Source organism: Balaenoptera ricei, chromosome 5 (assembly GCF_028023285.1).
Source record: "Balaenoptera ricei isolate mBalRic1 chromosome 5, mBalRic1.hap2, whole genome shotgun sequence".
In the NCBI taxonomy this organism is placed as follows: Eukaryota; Metazoa; Chordata; class Mammalia; order Artiodactyla; family Balaenopteridae; genus Balaenoptera; species Balaenoptera ricei.
Window position 1 is genome coordinate 123,892,385 of NC_082643.1, and position 23,564 is coordinate 123,915,948.

Below are 23,564 nucleotides of genomic sequence, written 5' to 3' on the forward strand. Positions count from 1 at the left end.
GCAGGGAAGATTGGAATTAGTCCCTGTGTAAGTATCTGCGTTTTCCAGGAGCCACATATAGATGTACAGTGTCAGGATAGAATCAAGGAGGGCATATCAATGGAACTAAAGAATTTCCTTGGAAGGTCAGTGAACACTAGTTTCCTATCACTTAGAAATGACTCAAACCCATTTTTCTTTTGAATTTTGTTGGATTTTTACATTTGTGGTGGTAGAAGCAAATAATATTACTTATACTGTAAGTTCTTAAGTCTTCTTACTGCTTAAGTTCCATCTAGAAGTGCCTTCTGCTTGGAGAGATGTTTTCTCCTACTAGTATGTTCTTCTTTCTTGAGTAGCACAAGGATGGCTGGAGGAGAGGAGAAGTAAGTAGGGCAGTAGTTATTTTTTGGATCTAAGCAGCTATAGAATTCTCCTTTTATCCCTCTCCACCTCCAATTTACATAACACATCACAGGGCTCTTATAAAAGGCTGAGAAAATGTTCCAGATTAAAGAAAACTGAATGTAATAATATACAGATCTAGATTGGATCCTATACTGGAGAGGGCAGAAGTGCTTTAAAGGACATTATTGGGGCATTTGTGAAAATTGGAAAGCACGTGGTAGACTAGATAACAGTATGGTATAAACACCAAATATACCAAGTTGATAATTATACTGTGTTTTTGTATTATTCTTAGGAAATAAACCTTTAAGTATTTAGGGTAAAAGCCTACTACATCTGCAAGTTACTCTCAGATGGTTCCAAAAATATTATGTCTATTTTTAAAAATAGAGCAAATGGGGGCAAAGTGTTTAAGATAGGTAATTTCGAGTAAAATATCTTTGATGGCTTGGTTACCACTCTTGAAAGTTTTCTAAGTTGGAAAATTTTCATATAAATAGCTTAAAAAAAAGAAAAAATTCACTGTGTATGGACTCTGGATTCATACTTATGTGGTTATCTTTCTGTAGTGTTTAGCATATTGCTATGTGAAATTAGTTACTTGTGCTTTTTAAAAATGATTATATACTTAAAAACAGGGAATTGGATTAAGTTATCATGTTTTTCATAGATTGCTTTTGAAGTTATGTTTATGTAACTCACTTTTTTGTTTATTTAGGTAATGTGAATGGCATGAAGAGGAAAGAATGGGAAAACAAATCAGTGGGAATAGAAGTAGAGAGAAAAACTCAGCACCTTAGTCTTCAAGTACCATTACGATCTCATAGCTCATCCTCTTCTTCAGAAGAGAATAGTAGTTCTAGTGCTGCACAGCCTCTACTGGCTGGTGAAAAGGAAAGTCCCTCTTCTGTTGCCGATAATCATTTGGTTCAAAAAGAATTCTTGCATGGTACGAAAAGAGATGATGGCCAAGTAAGGTCAGTATTCAATTAGATTTAGAAACCTGATCGTAGGATTATAAGTGCTTAAAACTGTGGCAAGAAAAACTTCTCTCCTCTCAACTCACCTGTTGTAGAGAATTTTTTCTCCTCCTGAACTTATTTTTAAATGTCCATTTGCTGTTGTTTTTCTGATTACAAAAGTAATACATATATGTTCATTCCAGATGTTAGGAAAATACAGAAAAGTATAAGAAAAATGAATATTTCTTGTCATCCCACCACTGAGAGTGAACCATTGTTAACATTTGGATATTATCCTTCCAGTGTGTTGAATATTTTTTGGTCCTTCTTTTGGCCCCTAGTTGATTACTTGCTTCTTGAAATACACTCTCCTCTCGACTTGATAGCACATTTCAGATTTTCCTCCCATCTCCTTGGCTTTTCCTTCTCCGTCTCTATTTCCAAGTCCTCCATTTTATTTCCCTCCCCTTGTTCTTTCTCTTCCTCTTATAGCCTGCCATTTGTTAAATGTCATTATCCCTTAAGACTGTTATGTACCCTTTTCTCCACTGACTCTATACTGTTTCCCTAGGCAGTCTTAGTAACTGTTTGGCTTCAATTATGATCTGTAGCTAACATCTTATAAATGTTAAAAACTCCATCCAAAACCTTTGTCCCTATGAACCTAGCTACCTTCTTGATGTTTCATGGAGGGCTCAAACTCAGCATATTAAAAAATGATCTTGTGCCTATCATGTTCAACTTGTTGTGCCTCAGTAAACGGCACTAGTATATCAGTTGCTGAAGTCAGAAATATTGGGGTTATCTGTGACTTCTCCCTCTCCTTTATTTCCTCTCATTTAATCAAAGGCCCCTGGTATATTTTGTTATATAAACTTTTAAAGGATGTGGGGAAAAAAAACTTATAAATGCTTTAGTGTTCATGGATTATGGATAGAAGATTATACTCTGGGTTTCTTTAAATTTTTATTGTGTTTTAAGTTGCCTCAATTTTTTTTTTTTTTTTGGAACTATGTGGGGTAGGAACATATATTGTACTGTTTTGCTACTTTGTATGGATATTTTATTGCAAAAGTTTACAGCTTCCTTTATTTGTAAAATAAATGATTAATATATACAGAAAGGATTTTATAAGTACTTCTATTTATACTTAAATTATATGGTGTGCAGTAAATGTTAATAGTTTTTCTTTCTGTTTTAGCATTCCTACAGAAATTTCAGGAAATAGCCCTGTGTCTCCTAATACTCAGGATAAGTCAGTAGGTCAGTCTCCTCTGAGATCTCCCTTGAAACGACAAGCCTCTGTATGTTCCACCCGACTTGGAAGTACCAAGAGCCTTACTGCTGCCTTTTATGGGGACAAGCAGCCTGTTACGGTTGGAGTCCAGTTTAGTAGTGATGTCTCCCGAAGTGATGAAAATGTACTAGACTCACCAAAGCAGAGAAGAAGTTTTGGTTCATTTCCATATACACCATCAGCAGACTCTAATTCATTTCATCAATATCGATCAATGGATTCCAGCATGTCAATGGCTGATAGTGAAGCCTACTTTTCTGCAGCTGAAGAATTTGAGCCCATTAGCAGTGACGAAGGCCCTGGAACTTATCCAGGTAGAAAAAAGAAGAAAAAGCAAGCCCAGCAGATTGACTACAGTAGGGGTTCCATATATCACAGTGTAGAAGGACCACTTACTGGCCATGGAGAAAGCATTCAGGATCCCCAGACTCTGCCATTCAAAACTCATCCTTCCCAGGCTTCCTTTGTTTCTGCATTAGGTGGAGAGGATGGTGTTATAGAGCATCTGTATGTTGTAGAAAGTGAGAAAACAGTAGAGAGCGAACAGATTACTTCTCAACAACCTGTGATGAATTGCTATCAGACTTACCTTACACAATTCCAAGTAATTAATTGGTCAGTGAAGCATCCAACCAACAAAAGAACCTCTAAGTCCTCATTGCACCGCCCCCTCGATCTGGATACACCAACCAGTGAAGAAAGCTCATCATCATTTGAACAGCTTTCTGTTCCAACTTTTAAGGTATAAGCCAAATCATTAATTTCCACTGATAAATTTATGTAGGAAAATTGATTTTTAAGATATTTAAAAAATTACTCTCTCAGTCATTTAGCTACTTTTGTGAAAGATAAAATTCCTGAAGTCATGGCTTCATGTACGACAGTAGGCCTCAGGTTTATTGATGAGTATTATAAATTTAAGCATATAAAATTAAGGAATAGTTTCAGACTTGATTGTCAGAATATTAACAATTAACGTATAGTCTGTGTCTACATTATATTCTAAGATTAGGATCATGTCTCTGTGAATTCATATTTTCTGTGTCTTAAAAGTAAAATTTTGAAATATTTTTTAATTGTTGGTGTTCTATTAATCCATAACTTCTTCTATGCAAATCCAGTTCTGTACACTTGGTATTTGAGATCTTATAATTTAGTATTAATTAATTATTGTCCATTTCTGTAATGTATTCTGTAAATAGCTTTTTTTTTTTTTTTAGGAAAGCTAAAAATAGGTCAAAATAAATTTAGTGATAATATCCAATATGAAGACATTTTTATAAAATTATAAATTTATAAGAGAACTTTTTATGATTTTAAAGACCAAAATTGAGCATATAAAATCTTATGGAACTGATGAACAATTCAAGAATCTCATGTGGTATATAGTAACATGTACATATATACTTGTTTAAAGTGTCTAAATGTTAATATTCTCATTTTAAATTCAGATATTTATTATATACTACTGTGTGTCAATCACTTGATATTCAGTGGTGAGGGAAACAGACATGGGGCTTATAGTTTAGGGTGAGAGACGGGCAGTAAATAGATAAATGGATAAGTACAGTATATGATTATAAATTCAGAAGTCTTATGAAGATAAGGGATACTGGGATAGAGAATAATGGGGGGTGGGGCTGCCTAGCTTGTATTGACATGAAAGGTCTATCACAGGAGGTGATATTTAAACTGAAACTTAAAGGATGAGGAGGAATTGAGGAAGGGAAGACTTAGGGGTACTATATACTATATTCAGGGCACAGGCATCGGTCTTGCTGAAGTTCTGAAGTGGGAAAGAAGTCAGTGTGCATGAGACATAGTGAGTTAGCAGAGAGCTTTGCACATGGTGAGGTTAGAGACCTGAACAAAGGCCAGATCATTAAGGACCTGTAGACCAGGGTATCAGTAGTTAGAATTTTAATTTCATTGGGAAATTCATGAGAGCTTTAAGGAAATGTGATGTGATCTCATGTACTTTGGCTACTAAGTGGAACAGAATTGTCATTACGCAAGGAGGAATTGGGGTGATCACCTAGGAGGCTGTCGCAGCAGCCTGTGCAAGAGATGATGGGCTTGGACTTAAATACTGACGGAAATGTGATAAGTGGAGTGAAATATCCTTAGAGATAAATGCATTTGAGTAATATGTATTGAAGGAAGAGGAAACATAGAGTCACAAAATTTTGATTTTAAGGTTGTGCCCATTTCTTATCTTGCCTAAGATAAGTTACCCATGCCAACATTTTAAAATGTTCTCTTTATTCCATGTGAAAATATGTTGGTAAATGAATGTTCCAGTATAAAACTGAATTGCACTTGCTGTGAAAAATAGAGGTTAGAATTGCTGTGAGACGTTAGAATTATTGTAGTATTTTCAATAAATCTAGTTTGATTAGGCAGTCAAATCTCTGGAGAAAATAAGTCAAGGAATTCATATCTTTAAACAACTTCAAAAATAGAACATAAGAAAGTTATTTTTCTTCATTAAATCTAAATAACAGGCTAGCATTTAAAGGGGTTTAGTTTGGTTATTCAAGTGCATTATATATTTTATTTGTTATCTTTTATGGATATAAAATACAATCTAGCTTTTCCTATAATTTAATGTTACTCTGGGATTCTTTCCCACTTAAAAGTTGATTGTGCTACAAGACTCTAAAATTAGCTTTTTCTAAGAAAAGCACAATTTAAAGAGGAACTATAGAGGAAAAACATTTGAAGCACTTGCTTTTAAGCTTTAGTTGTATAGTCTACTCTCGTTGCTGAATCCTCACAGCCCTACTCTGTCATTTGTCTGAATAATTAGAAAATGAAATTGCCAGTTGAATATTTTCTGTGATTTTTTTCAATTTGTTAAATATATCATACATGTCAAAATCACATTAACAAGGTAATTTGGATTTCACAAGTATCAGTTTATAGCATAAAATTACAGAATAATTAATATTAAAATTCTAGTCTATAAGTAATGTTTTATATTATTCTAGGTTATCAAACAAGGGCTCACAGCTAACTCTTTACTAGACAGAGGGTTGCAGCTTTCAGGATCAACTTCAAAGTAAGTAAAAATTATATACTTTTGAAGTTTAAAGTCAGTCTTTCTTGATTATGAGATACATAGAGTTCATTCTGAGGAATAACCACTCTTTACTTGACTGTAGTCTTTATTTTATGAATAAATTGACCCAAATAATTCAACTCTGTTGTCTTTCATGGCTTTGCCAACATGTATAAGCAGACAGTAACATTTCTTTTAGACATACTATGCAAACCATAACTTGGCATATTAAAATTGGGAACTAACAAGAATTCAGTATTATAATTTTCATATTTTGGTAAAGCCCTGCCAAGTAAATATATCAAAATTTTTTTTTTTGTCATTTGATGTATTAACCATCTTTGATCAGTTTGCATTTTACTGCCTCATTTGTCTTGTCCTTGAAGAGTATTTGGGACATATAATATCTAGTCCAATTTCATGAAATTTTTAGTTGAAATAAGTATAAGTTTAAGGGTCACTCATCTTAAGGAAGCTCCAACTTCTATTTTTTTCATATATATTGGTCTTTTTAATATATACTTTGCTTGTTAAATTGTATAGTACACCATATACTCCTCTGGAAAAGAAAGCTGTTGATAACACAGATGATGAAACATTAACAGAAGAGTGGACCTTGGATCAACCAGTCTCTCAGACCAGAACAACAGCCATAGTTGAAGTAAAAGGAACCATTGATATTGTTCTGACTCCCCTAGTGGCTGAAGCTTTAGACAGGTATTAATTTTGTCTAAAACTACAACTACTATTTTATAGAATAATAAGTGTATGTGATATAGTATTTTCATGAAAAAGAATGATGATGGCTATTTTGATTAAATAAAAATGAAAATATATTTTAAAAGGACTATGTTTCAGTTATCATTTGTTACTTTTTCAGCCTAAATAATTATATATTGCAATATTATAATAATTATATTACATTGTATTTTCTACTTTTTGCTTTTGGGCTGATAAGCATAAAATTTATCAAATACCCAGGAACTAATTATTAAGTTTGATATTCTTACTACTGTCTGGTTAATGAAGGTATAAAGAGGAAATAATAATTGTCTGTCCTGCAAGGAGATATAGTCTATCTAGGGAGACAAAACTAAGATGAATAAAATCTAGAATGGAACATAATGGGATAGATTAGATAAACTAGATCATAGTATTAAGTGATATTAAAATGTTCCATATACTGTTTTTCTTCCCTCAGGTATATTGAAGCCATGGTTCATTGTGCTAGTACTAGACATCCAGCTGCAATTGTGGATGATCTACATGTCAAAGTCCTCAGGGAAGCTGTCCAAAATAGCAAGACTACCTTCTCAGAAAATGTAAGAACTTTTTGTTCAGTGAGTGTGGCAAATTGAGTATTCTTCACAGGTACATAATATCCAAACTTGAAAAAAATTTGAATATACTAAAATATTATTAGTCATTTAAATTGGAATACGTGAACATTTCTAAATAATCTTTATATGTCATTGGCTCCATAAGCGATAGCATAAGAGGAGTAAAATATTTATTAAAATGTAGCATTATTTTTTCTTTTATTTTGGAAGTAGTTTAATTCTAAGCCTTTCCTAAAGAGCTTTGGTCCTAAGTGAGTGAGCATTGTTTAGGACTGGTACATTCATTTTCTAAGAAAGCAAATCTGCATATTATTTTGGCTTTCCTCTGTGATTAGATCACTTGTATCTTAATATTTTTGAGGTTACTTTTGTTCACCTCGGTGAATCAAGTCACTGTCTTCTCGTGTGCGATAGTTTACTTAACACTGTGGGCCTAGTCACAAAGCCAGTTTCTCAGCAGTCGTATCCTGGTGATTGATCCTCATCTAGTGATGGTCCACTTGACTTTCAGATTTATCTGAGTCGCATTTGGACTAGGGACCAGAGGCAAGGTGAAAGTAAAGCTGATTGTTTTTAGTGATCCAGTTATTCAAAATATATTGGCATTTCACGTGATAGGTAGTTCGGCTAGAGGAGTACAAATCAAAAGAAATTTGAAAATATTCCCAGCCAACAAGGAGCTAATTATCAGAAACCAAATATATTCTCAAGTACATGTTTTTATGTAGGCTGATTTTGCTTCATTATGTATCACTTCTCTCAACACAGGGGCTGCCAGTCTATTTTCTAGCTTTTCTAAGGTTCGGACTTTAAGACTGGGAATGCTAAACCAGATGGCAGCTGGTACCTAGATGGGTATAAAGGAGCACAGTGAATAACAAGTTGCTGTTGTAGATGATATGGAAATTACGAAAGGTCTGTGAAATAATAATTCTGCTTTCAATCTTTTTAGCTATCTTCCAAACAGGATGTTAGAGGAACAAAAACTGAACATTCTACCATAGGAATGACTAACCAAGGACAAGCACAGACAAATCTTATAATGAAGCAAGATAATGTAACAATTAAAGGTCTTCAGGCTAATGTTAGCATACCAAAGGTAAATATTTAATATTTAAACAAGTTTTCCTGAAAGAGAATATTTTGGTGGTTTTTATCCTTTGTATTTACTAAACTGAATGGTGGTAGAATAGATTATAATATCAAAAATATGTATTTTATTTCCTTGATGATCTAATGTAACATTTAATGTAATATAAGTAGTTTACTTAAGCAGAATGTTGGGTAATATTTACTAAAATAATTCACATTTATCCAGTAAGAATTTAATTATTATTTTATGAGAGTTTATAAGCTTTGCCTTCATTACTCTCATACACATAGATATGCCATTCCTAATGGTAGTTTTTCATTTTCCTATATATCTTATGTTTAAGTGATAACTTTTTACTTTTCAACTCTGAAATATGTGACATTTTGTGTGTTAGGTGAACTTATGTTTGTTACAAGCCTCAGTGGAAGAATCTCCGAGTTCGGCTCCTAGTAGAAGTGTGACTCATGTTTCCTTAGTAGCACTGTGTTTTGACAGAATTGCTACACAAGTTCGTATGAACAGGTAAGAAAGAGCTAATTAATTTGAGCCATGACTATCTTGCTGGATGTAAAAGCAAGCCTTAACGATCCTTTTAATACATTTCAGGAAATTCTAATGTTAAAACTCAGAACTGGTATTGGAATTTCAAATCTCACTTTAAGATTAGCAAAGTAGGTTTTAAAAAGTTTGTACTTTTTTTTTTTTTTAATAAATTTATTTATTTGTTTTTTTTATTTTTGGCTGTGTTGGGTCTTTGTTGCTGCGCACAGGCTTTCTCTAGTTGCGGCGAGCGGGGGCTACTCTTCGTTGCGGTGCGTGGCCTCTCGTTGTGGCTTCTCTTGTTGCAGAGCACGGGCTCTAGGCGTGCAGGCTTCACTAGTTGTGGCACGTGGGCTCAATAGTTGTGGCTCATGGGCTCTAGAGCACAGGCTTAGTAGTTGTGGTGCATGGGCTTAGTTGCTCCGTGACATGTGGGATCTTTCCGGGCCAGGGATTGAACCTGTGTCCCCTGCATTGGCAGACGGATTCTTAACCACTGTGCCACCAGGGAAGCCCTGTACTGTTTTTATTCATACTATCTTTTAGTAAACACTGAAGAATTTGTTATTAATATTGGTTTAATTAAAATAGTGGAATTTTTTTTTAAATACTAGTTAAATGTTTTTGCTGAACTATATATTATTTAAATGTTAACCATCATACTCTTTCTTTTTTCATAAAGAGGTGTGGTTGAAGAGACTTCAAACAGTGCAGACCCTGGTAGAACATCAAATTTTGATAGGTATGCTCATGCCACGAAGATGCAGCCTCAGTCATCAGGATCTCTCAGATCAAATGCTGGAGCGGAAAAAGGCAAAGAGATTGCAGCCAAGTTAAACATTCATCGAGTTCATGGGCAACTGAGGGGTCTTGATACAACAGGTAGGAGTCTACAACATATTTTTCTTTGACATGTATAAATGTAAGAGGATTTTGCAAAGGGAAACATAATTTTTTTTCCTTTAAAAATTGCTACAATTTGAGTATTTTATCAATATAAGAAAGAGAAAGGTATTTCTGTATATATTGAACACATAGTATTTAACTATTCATTACTCACATTCTACGCAGGATGGAAGGTAAACTTTGGTGGGAAGGTGGGTGGTATGGCCCCAAATTAGGAACTGCTTCTATCTCGCATCTGTTTTCTTCATGGTATCTGTTTGCTCACTGTAGAACAGAGAGAGTATGATCTTTATAGTCTTTCTTTCTTTTTAAAATCATCCTGTAGGCACAGCTTTGTTAAAAAGAATTAATAGTGGTATCAAAAGCAGGTAGTCAAATCTGTAAAATATAGCAGCAATAAGAATAATAGACATGGCTATGCTTCTTAAAATAATATCTTTGAAGAATTTTTAATGAACTGAGGAAATTATCATGGTTGACTGCTACATGAAAGGTGGGAACCAAAGCTGGATTTGTAAAATGATCTCTAAAGAGCTAGAAGAAAACTTAGTTCAAACGTAAGCAAGTTATCTCTGGGTGGTAAATTTACATGTGTTTTTTAATCTTCTTTTTGCTTTTCTGTATTCATTAGCTGTAATCAGAGAAAGAAATGAAAAAACAGTAAGATAAACTAAAAATCTCTGCCAGGCACTCAGGATGTTGGCTCCCATATTGCATATTGAAAGGGATGGAATTATGGCAATATCTGTGATGAGTTGTTATATAAAATATGTTAGCATAAAGCAATCATTGAGTGAAAGCTATAGTTTTCCTGGAAAATAATGTTTTTCCTAAGGCTAGGTAATTAATTAAAATAATTTTTTATTTTGTAAAATGAGAAAGTATTTAAAAATAGTTTACTATGAAGCTGAATTATTCAGGAACTTTTTAAGTTTAGATTTTTAGAGTACCCTATAATCTCTCAGAAATGAATTTATCCTGTCTCTGAGCACTTATCTGTTAATTATGGAATCTTCTTTTCTCCCTCTAATTTCAACATGATTCTGGCACTTTTTAAGTAGTATGACATTAGGCAGCGCTATTTTAGAAATTGGTTGGTTCATTTGTTTATTTTTCTTTTTGACAGAATACTAAGATATCTTTTAAGACAACCACTGTGCCAAATGCTTACATTATTTGTTGTTTTTAAAAAAATATACAAACCTCTGTCTTTAAAAATGGTCATTTTGTTTTCTTTTGATAATAGATATTGGTACCTGTGCCATCACTGCTATCCCCTTTGAGAAGTCCAAAGTTTTATTTACTCTTGAAGAGTTGGATGAGTTTGCTTTTGTGGATGAAACTGATCAGCAAGCTGTTCCAGATGTAACTCGAATAGGTCCCAGCCAAGAAAAATGGGGTTGGATAATGTTTGAATGTGGACTTGAAAATTTAACCATAAAAGGTAAGCTTTTTATAAAAATGTCTGCTTAAGTGGGGAACAAATTGGCCACACATTGCTGAAAAGTTTTGAACAATCATGACTTTCAGTAACCTGAATCAGCATATTCAAGCAGAAAGTGTGGCATCTGGGATTATTTACTAGGAGTGGGTGCCCCATCCCAATTGCATAAGTGGAACTTAATGAAATTATTGTGTGATTCAAAACTAGCAGAACATCTAGACATGTAAAATGCCTGAGCAAAGCAGTGCATAGTTCAGAAAAAATTCTCAAATAAAATATAAAGCCTCTTAACTTTTGGAAGTTTGCATCTTTGGAAACTGGATCTTTGATTAGTAGAGCCTTGCCATATACGATGAAAATACTGTAAATCCTTTATTCAGCGATACTGACTTATATTTATTTTCTTTTACATTACTGACTAATACATTAAAATAGGAAAGCTGAATTGTGTATAAGACTTTTAGGCTTAGTCATATATAATAGTAGTGTATATGCCTATAATTCCTTACCTGATATTGCAGTATTATATCACTTTTGTAGATAAGGGCAAAGTTTTGGTGAGAAAAAAAATCTTCATGAGATTTTTATTTTTTATTTTTGTGGATATTATAGAGTACAGCATTGAGACACTCAGTGTTTTTAATAAATAAATTATTTCATTTGTATAGGAGGAAGACAGTCTGGTGCTGTTTTATATAATACTTTTGGAATTATGGGTAAAGCTAATGTCACGGAAAGGGGTGGAGTGCTGACATCCAATAATTCTTCTGATTCTCCAACTGGCAGCGGCTATAATACTGATGTCTCTGATGATAATATTCCTTGTGACCGAACAAGCCCTTCTTCAGACTTAAATGGAAATTCTGTTTCCGATGAACAAGTTGGTGAATTTCTAATAATAATAATAATGATTTGGGAAAATAAAATAGAAAACTACATGCCCAATTCACATTTAATTTCTGTAGTATATTTCCTTGTTTTTCCATGTTGTGGATTTTGCTTAAATGGTAGCCAAGGCATTTTGGTGATTATATTCTACTAGAGTATAATTGCTGAAATGTAGGCACCATATTATAGATATATTTATATCTGTCATAGTACCTAGCATAATATTTTGCTTATGTTAAGTACTTAATTATATTTGTTGAATTAATGAATTAATAGAATTTCAGAAAAGCAGGCTTTGTTTTTATCTTATTTGAAGGATTTTAGCAGAATTCATTTTTTAAATAAACAGTTTTGTTATTGGTAGTATTTCATGTAAGTTTAAATATTTTTGTCAATATCTACCTATTTCATTTGGAAGCCTGAAGAACACCTTACATGCAACTCATTTATTATTTTTATTATGGTATAATTTCATGGTGATGAATATAGTAACAGCAATAATGAAAATATTCAAAATTCTAGACTACAGAATAGTTGTACTACTACCTGATTGGTGACCTTGGGCACATTTTTTTTTTTTTTTTTTTTTACTGTCTCCTATGTTTCTGAAATAGGAGTATTATAGTGATACTGACCTAGAGTTGTGAAGATTGAAGGAGGCAGTACATATGAAAGGCTTAACTCGGTGTCTACAGCATAGTAAGAATTTGGTAAATGTTGTTCTTAAACACACGTAACACTTCTGATCATTTGAAAATTAGACCAATTGAAGAGGAAAGAAACCACCTTTTAACTAAGAAATGTGTCATGGGTATCTAGTATGCATTGGCAAATCACTCCTGAACCCAGGTTTCTGGGAATTTATTTTTGAAACGTTTATTTTGATTTGATGCATAGTAAAGGGTTTTAATCGCAGTTTTCTTGTGAGGTCTTCGGAAGTATTTGAGAGCTGGGTGGGGATTAGCACTTTGATTAAGGAAATTAAAATATATAGCAGCTGCTCACTGAACAAAGAGCTAGGAAGAACCTATCTGTTCTTTCCTTCTCCTTCACCTTCTAAAATACTTGACAGAAACTCAGGTATCTTCCTTAATCTCTCTGATCCTTTTCTCCTTGGTGGAAGCCCTCGAATTTTGTAATGCTGCTTTCTTTTGCTTCTCTGACTTTTCTTGGTCCATTTCCTTACGCAGTTCATTGTCCTTCATAAATGTGTGGGTGTTCCCCCCCTGTTCTGTTCTTGGCTACTCTTCTTGCTCTATGTCCACTCCCTCACTTGTTTCATTTCCTAGTCCAGGTCCATAATTTGATGGCACTGCTCTTTCCCATCGGTTATGCCTTCAGCATCAACCCTTTACCTGAGCTTCAGAATTGTATCCAATGGCCTTTTAGATATCATCATTTAAATGTGCCATAGGCACCAAAAATTCAGTCAGTCTAAAACCAAGTTTTTTATTACTTTGCTTCACATGTTGTTATAAGTACTTGCTTATTATCTACAAGCCCCTCTCCCATTTTTTAAAGTTCAAGTTCCTCTAGACTGTCTTCTGTATATTTGTATATACTCAGTTGCCTGGCTCACAGCCCTTGTCTGAAATCCATGGGCCAGATGTATTTGAGAATTCAGATTTTTTTTTTCTTTAAAAGAAAGGTAATATGCCGTAGCCCTATACTACCCCTCTCCCCTTCCCTCTCCCTACTGATAACCACTAGTTTGTTCTCTATATCTGTGAGTCTCCTTCTTTTTTTGCTATATTCACTAGTTTGTTGTATTTTTTAGATTCCATTATAAACGATTAAGACGCAAACTATTATGTATAAAATAAGCTACAAGGATATATTATACAACACAGGGAATATAGCCAATATTTTATAGTAACTATAAATGGAGTATAACCTTTAAAAATTGTGAGTCACTATATTGTACTCCTGTAACATACAATATTGCACATTAACTATACTTCAATAAAAAAATAAAATAAAGGTAATATGGTGTGTGTATAAGCTACGTAAACTCCTAGTGGAATCTGAGATAGCACTACATCTTGAAATATTTGAATATTTCTACAGCAAGACATGAATAAAAACACCAAGTGGGATAAATAGTCTCTTACAAGTTCATATCAGATTTTGATGCCACAAAAACAGATTTAGATTTTCAGAATGTTGTGGATTTTGGAATTGCAGATATGGGAATGTGGACTTATATTTAGTGCCTGCTGACTTTAAAATTACTAGGGTCTATGGTTCACATTGTCTTGTAACATTTAGGATTTAAAGCTGTTTTGTGGATACTCTTCATTCCTTAATCATCCCACAAGAAAATGCCAATCTTTTCTTTATTTTTACCAAGAATATCTAAAAATGAATTAGAAACCTATTAAACAGATATAACAGGCAATGGATTTTGTTTGTTTCTTTAATATTATGCTTCTTACCTCCCTGCATTCTGAAGAGTGGTGGTTACATGTTTAAAAAATATTATTCCTATTTCCCAATACAGATTCAGATTACTAGCATCCAAGATAACTAAGAATTTTTTATTGTATAGTGTTATTTATTTGAACATAGGCTATAATAGTATTTCTTATGGCACTTTATTTGGAAGTTTGAAATATTCTATTAAAATAGAATGGAAAATAGATTGCAGTAGGAAGCAGAAGACCTTAATGCTGTCACTCATTCTCCAACTTAATAGTTGTATGACCTCTGGCAAGTCATAAAACTTCTTTCTCTCATCTAGGAAAAAAAAACAGTATCCCTAAACAAATGTGACTGAATGAAGTGATTGAGAGAAACACTTTAGTTCTAAGATCTCTGATTTATGGTTCGTTATAATGCAGTGTTTTTCAGACTGTGCTCCTTGGAGCTTCAAGGATCCAGAGGTATTTCTCAGAATAAGGATTAGGCTGAGCAAGGTTTATGTTACCTGTTTTATATCACGGTGTTATCTGTAGAACTTGATTTGATAGAAAGGTTTTGTTCGTAAAACACTCTGTGCTAGTGGTTTTAAGGGACTATACATTAATAAGTTTTTTTTTTTTTTTTTTTTTTTTATAAATTTATTTATTTATTTTTGGCTGTGTTGGGTCTTCGTTTCTGTGCGAGGGCTTTCTCTAGTTGCGGTGAGCGGGGGCCACTCTTCATCGCGGTGCGCGGGCCTCTCACTATCGCGGCCTCTCTTGTTGGGGAGCACAGGCTCCAGACGCACAGGCTCAGTAGTTGTGGCTCACGGGCCCAGTTGCTCCGTGGCATGTGGGATCTTCCCAGACCAGGGCTCGAACCCATGTCCCCTGCATTGGCAGGCAGATTCTCAACCACTGCGCCACCAGGGAAGCCCCATTAATAAGTTTTTGATACTCTGTTTTATATAGGATGAAGGAGTTGAATCTGATGATTTGAAAAAAGATCTACCTTTAATGCCTCCACCTCCAGATTCCTGTAGCATGAAGTTGACCATCAAGGAAATTTGGTTTAGTTTTGCAGCTCCCACCAATGTGAGATCTCCTGCACATGCATTTTCTAGGTAAAAAGTTTTTAAAATATATTGCTATCCCTTCATGTTTCTTTATTTTAAGTAACATACAGTTCTGTCTCATGTATTTTTTGAATTGTATTTCTGATATATCTAGTATTAGGGTTGCCAGTTTACTTTCCATCTTTCCTACTTCATACTTTCTATAGACATTATTCCCAATTTGTTTGACCCTTCTTCATTCCTAGGGTTTTAGTTTTATTTTTACATGTCACTCTGCCATAAGCTTTTTATATACTCTTTTCACCTCTAACAGACTTTTATATTTTTCTTTATTTTCTGTTATCTATTCTTTGCATTTCCTACTTATATGTTCAGAATTTATCTAGTGGTCAAAAGGAAAGGTAATTTTGCCTAAGTACACTAGCCACTAAGTACAGTAGGTATGGGAGATTGAAATACAAATCTTAACACTTGTTTTTATAATTTTTTTTTTTTTCATTTTAAAAGGCAGTTAAACCTTTTAAGCACTGCAACTCCAGCTGTTGGTGCATGGCTTGTTCCCATTGATCAACTCAAGTCATCCTTAAACAAATTAGAAACTGAGGGAACCTTGAGAATTTGTGCTGTTATGGGATGCATAATGACAGAAGCATTAGAGGTATGTCTTTCAACAATACAAGGTATCATACAAAGTTTATTATTGAAAATGATCCCTTATTATCATTGTTGGAAAACATCAGACCTGCAAGTTCTTAATTTCTAGATATCTTTTGTTTGTTGTATCTTTGCTGTGTCATTCTGAATCTGTTGTTTTGCTTTTTACAGAATAAAAGTGTACATTTTCCCTTGAGAAGTAAATACAACAGACTTACAAAAGTTGCCCGCTTTCTCCAAGAAAATCCTTCATGTTTACTGTGTAATATACTACATCACTACCTGCACCAGGCAAATTACTCCATCATTGATGACGCTACAATGGTGAGTTATCGGAATCATATGTTAGCTTTAAAAAAGCCTCTATTCTGTTGAGTAGCCGTTGACCCACAAGGTTTGAGATGAGTATGGGAAGTCCAAAGGAGAAACGTGGTTAGATATCCAGCCTATTGACAAGATTGGGCTCAAATGAATGGTTTGGGAGTTGCCAGCATGAAAGTGTTAGAAGCTGCGGATATGGATGAGCCTTCTAGGGATGATATGTTGAGTGAGAAACTGGTCAGGGATGGATCCCTGATAAATACCAAAATTAAAGGAGCATGGAGAGGGTGCACAGAGGTACACAGAGTGCTGAGGAGGGAAAAGAAGAGGTAGAAGGACTGGGAAAGAAGGTTTTAGAAACCAAAGGTATGAAGAATTTCAAGCAAGAGAGTAATCATTAGAGTCAAATTTCACAGAAATGTTTAATAAAATAAGGACTAATTAATGATTGAGGGGGGAATATGTAACTGTACAAATAAATACAGTATATCTCTGGACTAGAAAAGCACTATGGAAGCACATGATTAGAGGCTTAGAGCTTGAGGATCTCCCTCTCCTCTCCAAGTTTCTGGTCAATAGAGAATACACAGGAATCTTTAGCCAAATTAGTAATCAATGTATCAGTATTATTAATGGCCAGTCAAGCTCCTGATAACCTCTAATGAAAGAATCTGGAGTAAATTATGGATTTCATAAAGGTACTTAGACCTGAGGCTGATATAGTGCTTTCTACTCCCACCCTGTGAATTGAAGACTGGGAGATCCACAGTGCAAGGTTAACTTGCCCATCTAGTCATAGGCAGGCATTTCTCACGGATGGATGCTCTGCCGGGATATGGTTTCCATGTAAGAGGAAGAAACACAAGATGACCCTCCTTACTTGAGTCTAGGAATGAAAGGACAGGCTAAGGGACCTGATGTTCCTCAGAAAGTAAATGAGGTGATTCCTGCCACCTAGTAAATGGCTCTCTTCAGTCAAAGCTATTATTCCTAATACAAGGAATTGTAGGAAAGGGGAGGGAGAGGAGTTGCATATTTTCTCCTTAGGCTAAGGCTCCAATAGGCAAATTTTCTTTCGTAAAATCATCACCATGTGGAATAAAATATATTCTAAATTATGTAATTCTTACTGATCATATATTTAAGTTTCAAAGCAGTTACAAATCCTTCTATGTCTGTCATTTAACTATAGTAATTTATTAATTTTTTAATGTTAAATAGGGGTGGTTACCTAATCTTTGAAAGAAATAATTTCCTCTTTGCTTGATGAATATTCCAGGTAGCACAAAATACATTTAATTCTTCATTTGAGCAAAGCAGGTAAAGTGCATTGAATGCTTCTTAAGGAAAATCCCACTTTTACACCCCATGTTTAGTCTCTTATTTACCTGGTACTGCTGTGTTGTTTATGATAGAAAGATGCAACATTGTGTTTAGAGATTGAGTTCTATAATCAGCTTGAAATAGTGACTCTCCTGTGTAAACTTGGACAAATTACTCAACATATAAATTCCAGTTTCCTCATCTCTAAATGGGAGTTATGACATTTAAATGAATAAATGTATGCAGAACACTTAAATAGTAACTATTATTGTTACAGAAAGATTACTCCTAACCATGTCATTGTTGTTACAGAGTGATGGCCTTCCTGCTTTGGTAACTTTAAAGAAAGGTTTAGTTGCACTGGCAAGGCAGTGGATGAAGTTTATTGTAGTGACACCAGCCTTTAAAGGAGTGAGTTTACACCGACCCGCTCAGCCCCTGAAACCTCAGTCAGCTGTGGACCACGATCATGAAGATGGGCTTGGGCTGGACAACGGAGGTGGTCTTCAGAGTGACACCAGTGCTGACGGAGCAGAATTTGAATTTGATGCAGGTACTTTTGTAAATATTTTTGCTAGATACTGTGTACTTGGTAACCTAATACTTGTGATAATTTTAATAATTTTTGTCCCAAATTTGAAAATGTCATGGCTTAATTATACAACTATGATTTGTATTAGTCCAAGTAAGTGGTAATAATGTTGGAATCTTTATACAGACTTGACTTCTAAGTTTAATTTTGTGAAATACAGAAGATTTCTTCTCCTAATCTATCCAGTACAATTAACAGACATCTTTGTATAACTAGAATGTTTTGAGTGAAACACATGAATTTCTTTTTGAAATTTATATTTTTATTTGTCTATTTATCATGCTCCCTATACCAGTCTTTTAAATTTGAATTTTACCTGGTGCCTGTTTGGTTCTGAATTTGTATAATGTTTAGAGGTATGCATTCAGCCCACAATTCTGTCATTATAATGACTGTGCCAGAACATAGGCAGTAGATAATGCATTACAGAAATATACATGCATACTTAAATGCTTTTTCAAAGGATAATTATTATTATCATGATATATAGTATTCAATGAAAATTTATCTTGTGATATTTTGAAAAAAAATTAAAAGTACCATGGAAAAGGATAGTAGTCTTAAAATTAGAGCTTTCAGAACATCTACATATAATACTTTACCAAGCTTTTAAAAAATAAATTAGAAAAACTTTGTATTTAACAAATAAATATGTTATGTGTAATAGGCTGGATTTTATTATTTTTAAAAATTTCAAGTCTACCCCAAAAGTGAAAGAATAGTGCAGTAAACATCCCTTCTAATTATCTGCAAATGCCTAGGTTAATCTGTGAACATTTTGTACTTTCTTCAGCATAGTTGAATTAGTTTTTGATTTCTGTGCCATTTGGGTGACATGTGAAAGACTGAGTAGAAGCTGTTTGTTCCTTTCTTGAGACTGAGTTAGAAGACTGGGGTTTGAAGAATAAAAAGACAGAAGAGTGAATGTTATAGCAGAGTGCACAATTAGTTTTTCAAGAAATATGAAAAGTTGAGTTTAGTTATACAACCAGGAACATTGGAGTTGTTGTTTCAAGATTATATGATAATCTATAGCCCACTTATTGTTTTGAACTGTTTTAGCCACAGTCAGTGAACACACAATGCTGCTGGAGGGAACAGCCAACCGGCCTCCACCTGGTAGTTCTGGACCTGTAACTGGAGCTGAGATAATGAGGAAACTATCTAAGACTCATACCCATAGTGACTCTGCATTAAAAATAAAGGTACATCGTTGCTGCCTTTGGTTAGAGTTACTTAGACTTACAGAGAAGACCTAAACTTTTGTTATCTCAAATGTAAATATTAGGTATTTGCCCTAAATATTCAAGTGTTTTTATGTTGAAATTAACATGATTAGTAACTTTTAGTTTATACATTTCTTTGGAAATTATATCAACAGTCAGTAATTAATATTGAACAAGGACTACTTTAACTACCAAGCCTTAGGGCTCTCTTTTCAATTTATTGAATATTGTATTCAATAAAAAACAATACTGAAATGTTGATCAGCTTACAGTTATTAGTTTTCATGAGAAGTTTTATAGGTAGTACATGATCAAAATACAGTTTGAGTTAGGCTAGTTTATGACCTTAATTACATTTTTTTTGTTTTAAGAAATTTAACCAGTGCTTGATAAAATAAGACATATGGATAGCAGAGTGGTTGACTGCCACTCAGGAGTCAGACTGCCTTGGTTTCAATCCTGCCCCTGCCACTTAATTGTTTTGTGACTTAAGTTTTTAACTGCACTGTGTGTCAGTTTCCTCATATGTTAAAAATGGAGATTATAATAGTAACCTCCTTCAGAAGGTTGCTGTAAGAAATAATTGAGTTCATACATGAAAAATGCTTAGAACAATACCTGGCTCATAGTAAGCACTTAGTAAGTTATTTGCTGTTGTTGTGAGTTACTTATTTTTTGGTAGTTTCCTCTTCTGAGCACTGAAAACAGCAAATAGTTAATATTTTAACTTCCTTTGACAGTCTGGGTATAATCTTAAATTAATAATTAATACCAAGAATCCATTAGGTAAATTGTATTTTTCACTATATTAAAATATAAAATTTCTACACAGAAAAAAAAGTATTGTAAACAAAATGGAAAGACATATGACAAAGGGCTAATTTCCTAATGTGTAAAGATCTCTTCCTAATCACTAAAAAGGCACAACCAAATAGAAAATAAAGGCAGTTCACAGAGAAATTCATATACAAATATGAAAATGTATTCTCTTACAATTAAAGAAATATAAATGTAAAATAAAATGAGATTCCATTTCCACCTGTCAGGTTGAAAAATCTGAAAGTTTAATAGTATATGTTGGTGAAGATGTAAGAAAACAGACACTTTCATACGGTACTGGGTGGGAGTGTAAACTGGCATAACCTCTTTGAAGAACAGTTTGTCAATTTTTAAATGTAAAATTTTAAATGTAATGCCTTTTAACAGTATGTCCATGTCCAGGAACTGATTCTAAAGAAATGAATGCTCATAAATGCTCAAGGACACATGTCCAAGAACATTCTTTACAGCACCATTTACAATAGGAGTATAATGGAAACAACATAAATGACTATTTGAGGACTAATAAATTAGTGTACCCTCATATGGATGCCTACTATGAAGACTTCAAAAAGATAAAGTAGAATCTCTAAGTGGATGTGGAATGATCACCAAAGTGCACTGGTTCAAGTAAAAATAAAGTATAGGACAATATGCATCTGTGTGTTAAAAAAAGATAAATATGTATATGTGTTTATATAGTCAAATTATTTATATAAGGATAGATAAGAAATGGTTAAGAGGACTTCTCGGGGAAAGGATCTAGTAGACTGGAGCTCAGGAGATACTTTTTTATTGACTAGTCTTTTGTGCTTTTGAAAGTTTTATTTTGTGTAAGTATTGCTCTTTTAATTAAAACATTTAATTTGATATACATTTTTTAAAGTTTGGGCTATAGGCTTATTCTGTTTCTGCAGTATAGTTACAAGGCCGGGACACTTTAAATTCTCTACCCCTTAATCTGTCTCAGAATTTTTCCTGGTTTATAGTTTTTCCAGATGCTCTGATCATATTTAGGTGTTTGCTATTTTTAAAATTTTTTATTTATTTACTTATTTAATTTGGCTGCGTTGGGTCTTCATTGTTGCGTGCGGGCTTTCTCTAGTGTGGCGAGCGGGGGCTACTCTTCGTTGCAGTGCATGGGCTTCCCATTTGCGGTGGCTTGTCTTGTTATGGAGCTCGGGCTCTAGGCGCATGGGCTCAGTAGTTGTGGCTCGTGGGCTCCTAGAGTACATGTTCAGTAGTTGCGGTGCACGGGCTTAGTTGCTCTGCGGCATGCAGGATCTTCCCAGACCAGGGATTGGACCCATGTCCCTTGCATTAGCAGGCGGATTCTTAACCACTGCATCACCAGGGAAGTCCCTAGGTGTTTGCTATAATGCTGTTCTCTCTCAGAAATGTTTTTGAACATTCCTTTGTTTATGGATTACAAAAGTCCAAAGAATTGAAATTAAAAGTGCTTTGTTTCAGATCTCTGCTTTTCAGGATCTTTCTGTCTGCATGGTCTTTCTTTGTACTGTTTTAAACTGATCTGGAATTCCAGTCTTAGATGTGACAGAACAGATAGAGATTGGACAATTGTGTAATTTTTGATTTTTTTTTTTTCTTCAGAGAATTGCTGGAAATTCTTTTTGGTATATTAGAGCTTTACAGAGAATCAGGTCTTAACACAGAAATTTATTATCAGAGTACCAAGAAGAGTAGTATAGTATGAAGAATTTTGGGATAGACATCTTACCACCAGACTCCCTCTTCAGATTTTAAAGGGCATTAATCATTGTTAAAATTAAACGAATGATAATAAATGCTGTCCTTTGTATTGTACTGTAGAGTTATAAAACATTATTACATACATTTGGGATTCACCATAATTCTAATAGACACAAACTGTTTAGATAGACACAGTTGTTTTAATGTAAACAATAACTAGTAATAAAAACAGTGAGTAGTCGTGGTTATCAGTAGTCATTTTTATGTGCATAAGAAAGAGCCCCGTGTTGTTCCTTTTATAGGGCATTCACCCGTATCATTCTCTGAGCTATACCAGTGGTGACACTGCCACAGATTCTCCGGTGCATGTGGGACGTACAGGCGTGCCAGTTAAGGAGAGTCCAAGGAAGGAGAGCCTACTCAGCTACCTGACTGGAAGCTTCCCAAGCTTGCACAACCTCCTGGAAGGGACCCCTCAAAGAAGTAATGCAGCGGTGAAAAGTAGCTCCCTAACGAGAACAGGTATATCCTTAGTTTTGACAATTATAAGCTTACTTCTGTGGGAGATTAAGAAAACAAAAACAGGACTTATGTTTATTTAGATATATACTTTGGTTGCATACCTAGTCTTTTGTATTGCACCTTATCTTTGAGAAAGTATTTTGGGAAACTGTTCTGCTTATAACTTGTTAGTGTCTCGTGCCCTTAGTTTGCATTTTTAAATTGCAACATTTGCCATTACTATCAACCTAGGCATGGTGTGGAATGCTGTCTAGGCCAGCCAGCAGTGAATTTTTTCCCATTATGATAGCAATAAATTATTTATTAATGCCTTAATGTCCAAATACCAACATCATGCAGTGAGTTTAAAGACATGCAAAAGGCAGATAATTTAACCTGACTTTTCAAAAAATAAATCACATTTTCTGCTCCTTAGTACATAAATAATACTATACTCAGTAAAACTTTATTTTCAGGAAACACAATGGCCACTGATATGTTATCTGAACACCCTTTGTTATCTGAGCCATCATCTGTGAGTTTCTATAATTGGATGTCAAATGCTGTGGGTAATCGAGGAAGTGTGGTGCAAGAATCTCCTGCTACAAAATCAGGACACAATAGTCTCCCAACAGGTATTGAGCTATCACATTATTTTACTTAACCATCTAAGGGGTACATGTGAAGTTATGTTAAAATCCTGTTTTTCAGAGGATGGTTAAAAAAATCTCAAACGTTTAAGTACTGTTTAGTTGAAATTGGCTCATTTATGAAATGCCTTTGCTAATATTGCAATTGAGAGAGTTGTAAGCAGTCGCTCAGTGTTCTTGTGGAAAGGCAAATATGTCAAATGTGAGATTATATATAATTTAAAGAGTTTAAAACTTCCATTTAATGTGTGTGGTTTAATTTTCAAAACACCAAGAGGAGGTAAATGAAAAAATGCAAAGTATAATTACAGCATCGTGTACCTACAATATAGAAAATACTCTCAGCTTATCCAGAGTCCTCTGAGGAATAATGAC

At 34.2% G+C, this 23,564-nt stretch overlaps 1 protein-coding gene across 7 annotated transcripts in view; it reads left to right on the forward strand.

Annotated features, from left to right (window-relative positions):
- The window catches only part of BLTP1 (bridge-like lipid transfer protein family member 1), a 204,629-nt gene that overhangs the window by 95,197 nt on the left and 85,868 nt on the right, over positions 1-23,564 (forward strand). For all 7 annotated transcript variants that reach the window (XM_059923532.1, XM_059923536.1, XM_059923535.1 and 4 more), the window contains exons 28-44: positions 1,106-1,364; positions 2,551-3,388; positions 5,637-5,707; positions 6,251-6,424; positions 6,909-7,029; positions 8,000-8,146; positions 8,535-8,662; positions 9,363-9,562; positions 10,833-11,030; positions 11,699-11,910; positions 15,290-15,441; positions 15,901-16,051; positions 16,219-16,371; positions 18,004-18,244; positions 19,346-19,488; positions 22,341-22,560; positions 23,016-23,174. In XM_059923532.1, the coding sequence (XP_059779515.1) occupies positions 1,106-1,364; positions 2,551-3,388; positions 5,637-5,707; positions 6,251-6,424; positions 6,909-7,029; positions 8,000-8,146; positions 8,535-8,662; positions 9,363-9,562; positions 10,833-11,030; positions 11,699-11,910; positions 15,290-15,441; positions 15,901-16,051; positions 16,219-16,371; positions 18,004-18,244; positions 19,346-19,488; positions 22,341-22,560; positions 23,016-23,174 (3,567 nt within the window). The remainder of the gene's footprint in view (positions 1-1,105; positions 1,365-2,550; positions 3,389-5,636; positions 5,708-6,250; positions 6,425-6,908; positions 7,030-7,999; positions 8,147-8,534; positions 8,663-9,362; positions 9,563-10,832; positions 11,031-11,698; positions 11,911-15,289; positions 15,442-15,900; positions 16,052-16,218; positions 16,372-18,003; positions 18,245-19,345; positions 19,489-22,340; positions 22,561-23,015; positions 23,175-23,564) is intronic.